Below are 13,275 nucleotides of genomic sequence, written 5' to 3'. Positions count from 1 at the left end.
AAACTTAATCTACATTTCGAAACAATTTATAAATAGACAAAAGAAAAGAAAATAGTGACCGACTCAAAATATAAAGTGGAAAAACGAATGCTAATATAACAAGAAGCCCATGGGCCACAATGCTCACCTGAACAACAGCTCCTTGTAACATTCTATTTCATAGCATATGTTATTTCTATTTTAAACTTTGAACCCCTTTCTGGGGCCCCAGTATTGGTCTGGGGTTTATGGTTGGCTTTAACAACTACACTATTTGAGGATCCTTGCATTGTAATCTCACAAACTGTAGCATTGTAGTTCTCAAGAAGAAATTTTTTAAACATTTTCCATATATATTATATGTTAAACTTTGAACCCCACTTGGGACCTCGGTATTGGTCTGGTGTCTTGGGTCCCAAGAATTAGTTCGGGGGTCACGATTTTACCAATTTAGAATCTACAATAGCCAATTATGCTTGCAGAGTAATCTCACAAACTGTTGCACTGTAGTTCTTGAGAAGATGATTTTTAAACATGTTCCCTATATATTTCTATGTTAATTTTTTACCCCTTCTTGGGCCCAAATATTAGTCTGGGGGTCACAGCTTCCACAATTTAGAAACTTTACAATTTGAGAATGCTTGCATAGTAATCTCACAAATTAAAGCATTGTAGTTCTCCTCCATAAGATTTTTAAACATGTTTCCTCCTATCTTTCTATGTGAAACATTGAACCCCTTCTCCTGGAGCCCCATTATTAGATCGCTTCTATCATTTAAAGTTTTCATTATTTGAGGATCCAAGTAAAGTAATCTCACAAAGTATGACATTGTAGTTCTCGAAAAGATTTTTTTAAACATGTTTCCTATATATTTCTATGTTCAACTTTGAACCCCTCTTGATGCCCCAGTATTAGTCCGAGGGTCATGATTTTAACACTTTAGAATCTACAATTGCCAAGGATGTATGCGTAGTGATATCCCAAACTGTTGCATTGTAGTTCCTGAGAAGAAGATTTTAAAACATTTTTCTTATATATGTTAACTTTGAACCCCGCCTGGGGGCCCAGTTTTTGCCCGGGGGTCACAATTTTAACAATTTAGAATTTTCACTATACATGCAAGCTTTTGTATAAATATTGGAATTTCTGGTGCAGTTGTTCTTGATTTGAAGATTTTTAAACAATTTTCCTACATATTTCTATGTTTAAGTTGTAGCGCGGACTGCCTGGGGCCCCAGTCTTGGTCCGGGGTCACGATTTGTACAATTTAGAATCTTCACTATATATACAAGCTTTTGTGTAAATGTTGGCATTTCTGGTGCAGTGGTTCTTAAGAAGAAGATTTTAAGAGACATGCACCCTATTTTCACTGTTTCGTAATTATCTCCCCTTTAAAAAGGGTTGTACCCTTTATTTTAACAATTTAGAATCCCCTTTTCATAAAAATGCTTTGTACCAAGTTTGGTTAAATTTGGCCCAAAGGTTTTTGAGAAGAAGTCAAAAATGTGAAAAGTTTACAGACGGACGGACAGACGGACGGACGGACGGACGACGGACAATGGGTGATCAGAAAAGCTCACTTGAACCTTCGGTTCAGGTGAGCTAAAAAGATATTGTGTAATTGATATGAAAATTTGTGTGAAAAAGTGGTTGATTTGTCTTATAATCTTTTTCCTGAATTAATCAGCACATCGCAGCTCGCTCTGTGAATTAAACGTATTGAAATGAATGCTGATATAAAAACAAAATAATGTAATTGATATTGAAAATTTGTGTGGAAAAAGTGTTTATGGCTTATACTGTTTTTTCTGAATTAAGCAGCACACCGCAGCTTGCTGTTTGAGCTCAAGTGTCAATTATCCATAACAGTAAATAAAACGTTTCTAAATAAAGAGGGAAATTAGCAAAATATCAAACAATTTGCGCATCAAACTTTGAGGTACACAGATATGAACACATGGGTTCCGATGTCACCAAAACATAATAAGTCAGAAAAACAATCTTTCGTACCAGGTAGATAAAGTACAAACTTTTATGAAATTTCGCCGTTTTTTAACGAAAGATCTCAAACACAGTCCTATTGAAATTGATATAGTCTGCTAGGGGAGGCCGCCCAATGTCTGGTCTATATTATAACTCTTCGAACACCGACTAATAACATGCAAATTACCGGCGGTCGACTTCGACATAAGCGGGGTTTTCGAGATATCCCATGTTCGAGATACCGATATTTACCTGTCCTTGCAAGCGAAACAATATCCTTTGCGATTTTTAAAGCGTTGGTTCCGGCTGTAATGTCATATTTATCTTTTTTTGTTTAAAAAACCCAATAGTATCTGGCACTTTTAAGCATCAACATTTGCATCATGCTTTTAATACAACCCATCCCCTTTTTCTCGCATATCCAAATAGAACGCACGTAAAAATGTCCACCTACAACTGCTAAACGTTTATGACCCGATGCAACGATTATCCTTGATTATCCTGCAATACATGTTAAACATTGTACTTTCACATTAAATAATCATCAAAAAGACCGCAATTACGTACAGTTTATTAAGTCTGAAGTAAACGTCTATTCTTTTTTAACATATGCCTCAAAGTTTAACAAAATGTTTCTCTTAATTATCCTAATCATTTAGTAATATGTGTTACATTTTTTTTTCATCCAAATGTTGATTCTAAAGTAAAGTAGTCATCCTTAGTGATTTTGTTTTCATTACAACAGCCAAAATTATATGTATATAGAACGCCATACCTATAGAAAAATAAGAAAAACCGAATACGAAAAACTGCAAGTCAAGTCAACATGATTGTTTTATGAAAATGATACTTTACAGTAATTGGATTTATTATGGAGTTTAAGTGGATTTAGGTGCAGGCGGACATCGTTTTGATGTTATAAGGATAGCCGCGTGATAAAAGCTTTATAAACACTAGGGTTCTATCTTGATTTGTTTAATTCTACAAGATAAATTTTAAATAACAACGACGAAATCAAAAGAGGACAAAATTGTTGATTTTTTCTACGAATATCGAACGTTGTCTTCGAAGATCTTCGTCAATCATAATCTTGCTTTTGAGGTGAGTAGTTACAAGTTTACGGCAATGGCAAGCAAATGGAATAAGTTTTTTTTCATAGCTAAGTTTTATTTTTTTCTAATTTATACCTCATGATTTTTATTGCAGTAAATTTTATAATTTAAGCTGAAGTGTTCTAAAGGGTCAATGGCCCAAAAGGTCAATAGTTGTACTCACAATTATCATTGCATAAAATTATTGCCTACCCCGATCTATTTTATATATGGCAATATGTTCATAAAATACAAATAGTACTTCGTTTTTGAACGATGTGAACCAATTGCAATTAGACCTTGAACATGGTTTGTGATCAAATCTTTCTTTTGGCTTCACAGAATTATTTAATGAGGCAAAATAATTGTGAGTCACAATAAACTTTTGCATACTTTTAAAACATTTATTTTTCAGTGAAAAAAATTATTTTATATATATATGTTTTAATTTGACACAGGACCATCTTAACGTTCACTGTGCTTCTACACCTGCTCATAGAAACTGTAGAAACGACTTCTCCCTCTCAGTTTATAGACGACATCAAGGGTTATAGAAGTGCATGCAAATCGATAGGTTGGGAACCGAAAAAAAGGTAGTTGGAGCAATTTCTTTGCAATAATTTTAAAAGTAGATGTTTATCTAAATAAAATTAATCATGTTTACTTCTTATTTTAACGAAGACATATTATATTTTCAGATTGCACCGCATACGATGTCGTTGCTTTTCATGCAAATCTAAAATCCCATCTCACCAATACACCAATGAATACAACAGTTAAGTTTGAAATGTTCAGTTGAACAAAGGTGAAGGTTATGACCCAGCCACAGGAATGCTTACTGCGCCAGGAGATGGAGTATATTCATTTGTATGGTCATTTCTGTCGAAGAAAGGGGGTACAGTGTACATTGCTGCTGTTGTGGACAATGTTGATCACGTGCATACTTGCATTAACAATCTACAAAGTCAGTACATGTATATTAGTACTTCGGGTCATCTCATTTACGAACTAAATCAAAGTACTGAAAGTACTGAAAAGCGCTAACCTAGCTTGGTTCTAAGAAAATTTACTGTGTGCAAGCGTAGGCGGAAATGAGCCTTATTGAAATTTTGGTTTATGTTTAATGAATATCAATTTAAAGTATCGAAGGCCAGATTTCTTTAAATATATGTTACTTTCTTAAGATGATGTGAATTAAAGCTGAACACGACTTGTATATGGATACTTGCCTGAAAAAAGATATGTTAAAATCACAAATTATACCTTTTGAACAGTAATTTATCACAGTTTTTGACATTTTCTTGCAAAGAATCGATTTTATTTTTCTATATTTTAGCTTCTGAATGCGCACTATATTTTTTCATCACTGCGTAGCATCCCGTGCTGATATACGTAAGCCCCGCAAACCAATCGTATCTACTCGGCCATTTCCGCCACCCAGATAACTGGTTCCCTATACCTCTTACCAGTTTAAATGATGTATATTTCTGCTCATAGAGGGCAGTTATTCCTTGCACCGGAAATAGAAGTCTAACGACAATAAAGCGCTGAGCTATGCTTAGCGCTTTAAAAAGGACACAACAGTATGGATTAGGACTTTTTACACTCAAGTTACCCTTATACAAGGTGGATTGCGCACGTACTTTTCGGGAAGCAAAATAAGTTTTATGTAAACATAAAATGATGTGTTTACTTGATCTAAAATATTAAAAGCATTGGAACATTATGGACAAAGTGTAAATAGAAATAATATGTTATATTTTGTTACTGAAGGATTTACACATTCTATATAAAATAATCGAAATAAACCGTCGTTCGAAGCTAAAACATTAAGAACGGTGCAGCTTCAAAATGTATGCCTTTAGCCATACATTAACATTTTTTAAAAACATTGTTTAGAATTATATTGGGTCTTAAAATATTAAATACCCATGTACTTGCATAACAAAACAATGTTCCGTTATTAGATATATTTTTAGAAACGGTGTAATTTTACCCAACTGTTGGGTTTTTCTTCAGTAATGCAGGTTCAGAAAATTTTGTTCCATCGTCATTCTAATACTCAAGTTGAAAAGCTGGTTTCTTTTTTTTTTTTTGATTACTTTAAAATATCGCTCCATAACACGACAACGTGTATCCTGACAGTATTTTAAATTGTCATATCTATGATGTTTATTATAAATTATTATAAATAATTGTTTTGTACATTTAAAAAGGAACAATTAAGTATATTATTTGCATTAATGAAAGAAAATGCACATAATAAAATAGTCTTTTTTATGTTTTTTTTATTTCAGAAAGAAAAATTAAAATAAGTGTTATATTTGTGTTATCAGAATATTTTTTTGTAGAAATTGGGAATTCATTGCTTTTTACATAAAGTATGTGAAGTTACATAATTAAAAAGAAAACAAAGGTTTGTTTTATATCATGAAGTGTTGTACATGTATATGCTCACTGTACAAAGTTTAAAAAAAGCTTGTAAAAGAAATCGCTACATATAAGCCTTTCTCAGCCTTTATGTTAGAGTTGTTCTTGGAATATAATCCGCCTCTTCTAGAGTGTCCGTGATCACCTCTTCTAGTCGATGTGCTTCTTCAAACATATGTTGTTGGAGAAGTCGCTCTCTTTGCGCGCGCATTGACATAACCTCCTGTAATCGCTGTTCTCTGAACCTTTCCCCCTCCTTCCATTTTGACTTCAATAGTTCTATGTATTCTTCCTGTGCTTTTATGAGCTTAAAAAAATCAACAGCAACCAAAATGATAAAATCTTAAAAGAGTTTTTTTTTTCTAAATAAAAAAAATACATATAACAATAGTTAATTGATAGGACAGATCATTTGAAGCAAAACGATCAATATTTTCTTAAATAGAAATTGATAGAACGATAAATTACTAAACTTTAACCTGATTACGCATTCATACAATAAACCAAGATGTACTTCTCCCAATAGCTATATACTTTGAAAGGTATAACAAGTATATATACAATTGATATTTGCATTTCTACATATCAACATTCATTGTGATGTGAATGCTTTTGATAAATCAAAATGTTACTTTAAGAAGATCGACGTACAGTGTTAGTTCTTTGCATTTCCTCCTTTTGAAGTTGTTGGATATCCCGTTCACCTTTGTCAACATGAGACACGTGATCATCTACATGTTGCACGTGACCTGTAATTTCATCCAATCGTTTTTCTAGTCGTGACGCTGTTCTTTCTATCAGTCTTCGTAGTCTGTCTTCCGTGACATCTAAAACCAGACACAAAATCAAACACGTACGAAAGAATACACAAACACAGTCAGCCTAAAGTTGAGTATTACTAAGCTATTGTATTACCTTCATCATCTTCCAGTTTTGCGCGAGATGCATGAACTATATACCTTTGTATTAAGGCGCATATAACACTCTGTGGAATGTAAAACATTTCATGTTTTAACCATACATTATTATGAATAAAATGTAAATAAAAAATATGAAATGACAACAATGAACTGTAAAAACAAACCTGCCGAGGAGTGCTTGCATCTGGTGCGCATCTCATTTCTAAATCGTACTAAAATGTATTTGCAACTTTTCAGTATGAGATGGTTGTTTTGTGGTGAAATTTAACGTATATTTTCACACTAAAAATGCACTTCTTTATATTTGTTACTTTTTACAGGTTCATTTGCACATCAATTCAAATAATTGTAATACCATTGGATTTTAATATTGTATTTTTTGTAATATTTAGCACATCGACAAACATCACCACATTCGGTATGCTTGTACGTACCTGTTGTTTTTTAACAGTACGACATCTGCTTTTGCTACATAGGCAACACAGTTTTTTCCAAGCTTCACAAATATTTTGAATGGAAGGAATGATGTTGAAGGGCGGGGCTACCGGACAGCCAGGTTCAATAAAAGTCATCCATAATTCTGTACGTGAAAACTTCCACTCCGTGTCTCTCTCATCCTAACAAAAAATTAACCGATTTTACATCTATATTGTGATCACTTATATTTGAGGAGTCTGGATGTTCACCAAAATAACGAACCCACATGACAAACCTTAAGTTTTAAGATATGATAATTTTAGCTATAAACTTTTATTTAATATATGAAAAAAATAATTTGCATTTTATTACAGTATATACATATATTTTTATGCATAATTCTTCTGTATGAGATCAGTATTGTCTAAAATGACCAATAACTATCTTAAACTTTAATTCAAGCTTTTGTTGTTATTGATAAAAAAAATATACATGTATCTGCCTTCATTTTTTATTTATGTGAGACTATCTGAAAGATTGCATGTCCCCCAAAAAAGGAAATAATTCGGTTTTTTTGTATTTTAAAGGTTTGTTTTTAAATATACCTGGACCTCTTGGAAAGTATTGCTCATTACAGCTATCAACAAGTTCATCAAAACAACAATAGCAGCAAACACATATAGACCATAAATTGCGTATCCAAACCATTCCGTTAATGTGATGCGTGATGAGTTGTTTGTAATGGAACTTAGAGGGGCACTGCGATTTAAATTAGGGGTATTTCCTTCGCCAAAACCCAGCAGTGACCAAATCAAAACAAAGGTCACAGCACTAAACCTGTAAAATATTCCATGTTATCATGTATTAGATTTATGATAAAGTCAATGTGCAATTCACAATACAAGTTAGTTGACAAAAGAAAGAGATGATTTCATTTAATTACCCTTGAAAGTGTGCTGTCTGGCACGCATGTGCAGCATAGAGAGCGGCGAGTCCACACGAAAAACTAAGCAAGATTAGAACAAACATGGCTAACAGTTTCACCAAGTCACCAAAAGTCCTTCTAAATGAAACGAGCATTGTTCCAAATGTTTCGTTGGCAGGCATAATGAAAGATATTCTGGCAATGCTTAGAATTATCCCAGCAGAAAACATTATATCAGAGATAAGTTCAGGGTCTGGGACCCAACTTGTAGCCCAGTCAACTAAAACAGATAAAACAGATTATCATAACAAATATTGCTTATTCATACATGTATACTCCTAAGAAATAGGAAAGAGTACCAGTTAAACGAGAAACTTCAATATGGATGGTAATTAAGATATTTATTTTTCAGGAAAACTATTTTTGATATCACTTTTAGAAAATATTCATTATGAACAGTTTTAATTTGAATGTTTACCACCAATCGTAGCCGTAGGGCATTGCCTCTCCGTCGAAAAATAATTATTCTTGTTGTCAACATCATAGCAGAAGAGAAGTTGATTGATGTTGATTTCTTCACCAGATACATTGAAATTAATCTGGTGTTGAGCTAGCGAACTTTGCAACCTAATGGGGACAACGACGTCCAAAGTGAAAGAGGTCAACAAAAACGTAAGCATGAGAGAGTCGATGATATTCCACACAGAGCGGAAGTAATTGCCTGCTCCTTGCTCAAACAACTGTTTCATTTCTTCCCAAATCCACCCTGAAAATCGATTCAAATAATGTGTTTGGTGCCAGCAAAATTTAAATGTGTGTAGATTTTAAACAATACTTTAATGTACAGACATACCTATGATCCACATAAAAATCAGTGTAATAAAAACGTATGTAAATGGGTCGGAATGTTCGCAACCAAGTGACACCCACATGTTACTAAACTGGATTTTCCCCAACACAACCAGACACAGGAAAGTTATGTAGGAACATGTATAGCTCAAGAAACGGGTGGAAGGTGGGTTCAGCAAAAGCGTAACCTAGAAAAATGTTATTTTGTTTAATTACGTTAAATTCAAAATTATTTGTTTTGTTTAATTTTTACATGAAGGGTTTAAATAAATAATTCTTTTTAGAACCGTATCAAAGAGGGTTTCATGCATAATTAAACATATTGATCCAATACCCTTCCATGAAACTTATAATTAGTAATCTTAATGTTTTGGTGTACTAATGCTTAAAACAATGTATTTCTTTGATCCTGATTAAAAAGTTACTTTTTAAAAAATAAATTTAATTTTGTGATCTTGTTAAATTTGAAAGAGAATAAGTCATATATAATTTCCGAATTAAGGACGAAACGAAACGTTGATATAAACAAACAAAAACTTAAAAACCCATCAATATACATGTTGTATATGAAACTGAATTTTAAGGAGTACATAATTGGTGTAGTTGTATCATACTACTGAGTATTTGTTGGGTTTTTATGCGTTTTTGTCTATGTTATGTGTCTCTACATAGCAACATGTTTTACGGTAAAAAATCACTGTATTTTCAGTTTGTAGACTTAATGTTAATGGCAAAGAAATATTCTATAAAAAAATTTAAATGACAAAACATAAATTAACTCCATGATCTAAGCTATGTACACTATATGCGGTATTTATTGATGTCTACTTGGGTTAATCAATGTGAAGTTGCACATCTGTGACTTTTAAACTGAGCGTTTTCATGAACACATGTGCAAAGATAATGATTTTCGTAACTATGCAGCTGTGACAATGACTCCTTTTAATAACAGTCTTATGGATCAGAAAAAATTAATATTTCAGATAAAAAAATAATGCAATAAACCTATTGTATCTGCCCTGATGAAATATTTATGGTTAGATTTAGTTTTATACCATCCGCAAAAATAAGTATGCAACTTAATGCTATGTACATTCCTAAAGAGGGGGGGGTGGTCATGCCTGTTTTTAGACTCTATCAATCTTCTTTAGAATAGAGTTGTATATAAGATATAGTAGAAGAGTCAATTTTTTAATTTTAAATATTCCCCCCCCCCCCTGAAAATTACTACAAAGCTAAAAATATCATATCAAAAAGATTTGTAGGTTAGTTTGATTATCACCGAGCCTCCTTATTTAAGGCTGAACAGAATTGTCTGAGAACAGAGTGTAATAATTCATTTATTAAATATATATTACATTTTAAAAGCATCACTTACTTTGCTCCATGGTACAAATATAAAAACCAGGGATAAAATGGGTAAAAATATCATTCCAAGTGGAATAGACAGCAGCAGGAATTCAAAACGATTCAGGTGACGCATCCCTGTAAGTCCACTAAACCAAAGAGCTGATACCTGAGCCTGGCATTTTGGGTGAGAGACAAACTGAAAACGCATATTATCATAAAAAAGTTACACTTCTTCGAAAGTTAAAATTAAGAGATTTAATATGGTATGCTTGTTTAAAAAAAATGAAAAAAGTATAAGTACCAGTAATTACGATGTAAGATTTTGTTGACACTTTAAGGTATTTGATGACATTAAATATATATTTTAAGCTCAGAATGCATAAGCATGAATTCTATAAATGTCTCTTTAGAAGCAAAACGATTTGTTAAATAAATACACCTTTAACTTTTAGAATAATTAAAACATATTTAAACTGACACAAATTTGTAAAAAATTCAATACCTTCTTTTGCTCCATTTGCAATGCAACCTGCAGTAGAGGAAAAGAATTGGTGTTTGCATCGGTCATTTCCGTCGAGTTTAAAAGCGACCTCACCTCCTCCGAAGTACGACACTGATTCAACAAGTCAAGAGTGAAGTTTTGTACCTGCAAGTCAAGCTCTTCATACGTGCTCTGTTCAAAATGATAAAGGGTAATTGTACTTTCATTTATATTCATCAAACGTATTCACATGCAAAATGAACAATTCGCTACAGATTTCTACATATTCTCTCAAAGTACATGTAACATAGTTAAACACAATCAATTAAGGTCAAGATCTAGTAAATGAATCAAGAATGTTTATTCGGTGTTAGAGCCATTATGACGTCATAATTGATTTGAAAAATATTTTTCCCGTACTTTACGGCTTTTAAGGAATTATGTAAAAATTTAACAATTTCTTGGCATTTTATGTTAAATCATGGAAAAAGTAATCCCGGTACCTTTATTCAATTTGACATCGTTTTAAAGAGGAGGTCAAGAGCTTGTTCAATGTCGTTTTGAGAGACTGTAGGCTTTCTATGTATATTTTATTAGTCAAAAATGGACAAAACTCCGAGATTTGTTACTTTTATCCTTCATATTTCATAGAAAATGGTTGTTAATAACATGATTATAAATTTAAGCCCCGGTACTACCACCCCATGAAACAAAGCTATTATTATGAAGCATCATTGAAAAAATTTATATCTTGAATTTCATAAACCTGTAGGCACCTTTCATTTACTAGATCTTGACCTTAAGTAAGATATTTCAATGTAAATCCGAATCATGTTGTTCACTTGCCTTGTACTCAGTTTCCATGACTTGAAGTTGTTTGAACTTTTTGCTGAGGAAGAAGGAAGACATGACAGGATCTTCATCTGTTAGAGAAATGTATGCTGGACTTGCCAGAGCTCGAAAGGTATCAAGTCTTCTGTTACAAAAGACCATGTAATCCCTGTTCTGCTCTTCAATACATGATGTACAAGAACAGAAATAGTCGTGAGGAATATCTACCAATGCTCCTTTCATCATGATCATTTGAACGATCTGAAAATCATTCCGTATGGCTGCTTTAATCAACGCCTCTTTGAGCATATTGAAAACAGGCAATTCGGAGAATTTGGAAATATCCGACCTCATTGATAAATCATCATCATCGGGTGCTGTAACCTCATTTGGAGATGTGATGCCTTGTATGGTAGAATATTCGTTGCTTTTCACCCCGTCTCTATCTTTATGTGTGGTTTGGTAAATCGGGTGATTCAAAAGAATCTCGCATATCTCTTCCCGATCGTATTCTATAGCACATAGAAGTCCCTGGTGGATAACTTTTGGACTGACTTTGGACAAAAGGTAATCTACCAAGGAAACGTGTCCATTTTCTATTGATATATCAAGTCCAGTTCTTCCCTGTGTGTCTTCAATATCTGCAGAGACTCTTCCTGAATTCAACACATTTTTGACAAAATTCTCGTCTCCCAGCTCACATGATTCTAAATACTTTCTTTCGACGTCCTGCAAGCCTGGTCTCAATCTTTCAGACAAAATATGGACAGATTTCTGTTTCTTGGTCATTATTCTTTAGAGATGTAACCAACGAGTTCAAATGAACATCTTGCATCGTAGCGAGCGGCTAATATACAAATGCACTTTTTGTTGGTTAGTCACACTAGCGTAAAAAATGGTGTATCATTTGCTCTGAAATAACGACTTTATTCAATATGTGATGTCTGGTTGACAGTGATAATTGGATACTTTATTGTCCTTATGTTGACACAGCAGCGGAAAATTGATTTCTACACAATTAGGTGCAATTTTCAGTAACAACGTTTATTTAATATAAAAAACGTAACATATTGACATTTAATGATTCGATGCAAACGAGCGCGTATAACATTAATAGTATACACTTGATACACATGCTTGCTTTCCGCTAAGTAAATCCCTAAATTGTCCGATATTTGTTAATAAAGGAAAATTTGAAATTTTTTCGCCAGTTTCGATTCTATGATAAAGATAACCACGTTTTATATCAAATAATACGATTTGTCTCACTCTAAAATTTGTGAAGTAAGCCCTAACCCTTTTAAGGGTAAAACGCAGCGTTTAAAGGTGAAATATCATCATCTGAAACGACACTTTACCTAAAAATAATATTGAATTATAAGTTGCATGCTTGCCTTTATTTCTTCATTTATATGCGTAAGCAACACTTTTGCTGAAGTCGCCGAACAGATATATCCTTTCACACCAGTCTTTATCATAGCCTTAAGTTTATGACATGTACCAATTAAGTTTATATTAAAAAAAAAAGATCGACCGCATCGATTGGCAGCAATGAAGCTTTCAATAGAGGAAATGTCAGATATAAATATTAATATCAAATATGAATGGCATATCTATTTATCATTTATTGTTCTGTACATTCTGATTCATCGAATTTTTCTATTTCATACTGTTTTGAAAAAAAAAATTAACGATTATTCAATCAACCATTTTGCCAGTTGATTTCATACATTATTATTGAGTTAACAGTCTTCTTTAAATAAGCCCTTCATCATAACATCTCCTGTTTTGTGTGTATTCGATCCGGATATACCCACCAACATCCCTTGCATAAATTAATCTGAGCGGTCAATTAAATGTAATATGCCTCTTTATTATGGTTATGCTCGCAGGTTGTTCGAAAAGTTCAAAGCTTTCAGAGTCGTTCTCTAATTGCTTGTAGAGGAAAATTGCAAACCTGTTGTTTTATTAGAATATATTCTATTTAATCTCCATTATTTATTTTAAATACTTATTAA

General features: G+C 32.9%; 1 protein-coding gene and 1 long non-coding RNA gene across 3 annotated transcripts; one reads left to right on the top strand and one right to left on the bottom strand.

Moving 5' to 3' along the window:
* Positions 1-2,281: 2,281 nt before the first annotated feature.
* LOC105328876 (uncharacterized) lies at positions 2,282-3,845 on the top strand. Its single transcript, XR_010712976.1, has 3 exons — positions 2,282-3,064; positions 3,513-3,647; positions 3,753-3,845. It is a non-coding gene; the product is annotated as an uncharacterized lncRNA (long non-coding RNA).
* A 1,550-nt stretch (positions 3,846-5,395) lies between these two features.
* LOC105327021 (short transient receptor potential channel 7) lies at positions 5,396-12,579 on the bottom strand. Of its 2 annotated transcripts, XM_034450584.2 has the most exons (12): positions 11,273-12,578; positions 10,448-10,618; positions 9,974-10,141; positions 8,600-8,783; positions 8,225-8,512; positions 7,765-8,026; positions 7,427-7,658; positions 6,839-7,021; positions 6,569-6,616; positions 6,400-6,469; positions 6,136-6,311; positions 5,396-5,791 (listed from the first exon to the last, which is right to left on the bottom strand). In XM_034450584.2, exons 1-12 carry the CDS (start codon positions 12,044-12,046, stop codon positions 5,573-5,575), a joined length of 2,775 nt encoding a protein of 924 aa, XP_034306475.2. In that variant the 5' UTR covers positions 12,047-12,578; the 3' UTR covers positions 5,396-5,572. The 2 variants fall into 2 exon arrangements, with proteins under 2 accessions (XP_034306475.2, XP_065937711.1); XM_066081639.1 differs by lacking the exon at positions 6,569-6,616 and having other exon boundaries at positions 11,273-12,579.
* Between the last annotated feature and the right edge of the window lie 696 nt (positions 12,580-13,275).

Source organism: Magallana gigas, chromosome 4 (genome assembly GCF_963853765.1).
Source record: "Magallana gigas chromosome 4, xbMagGiga1.1, whole genome shotgun sequence".
NCBI classification, from domain to species: domain Eukaryota; kingdom Metazoa; phylum Mollusca; class Bivalvia; order Ostreida; family Ostreidae; genus Magallana; species Magallana gigas.
This window is presented reverse-complemented; position numbering and strand designations above follow the sequence as displayed.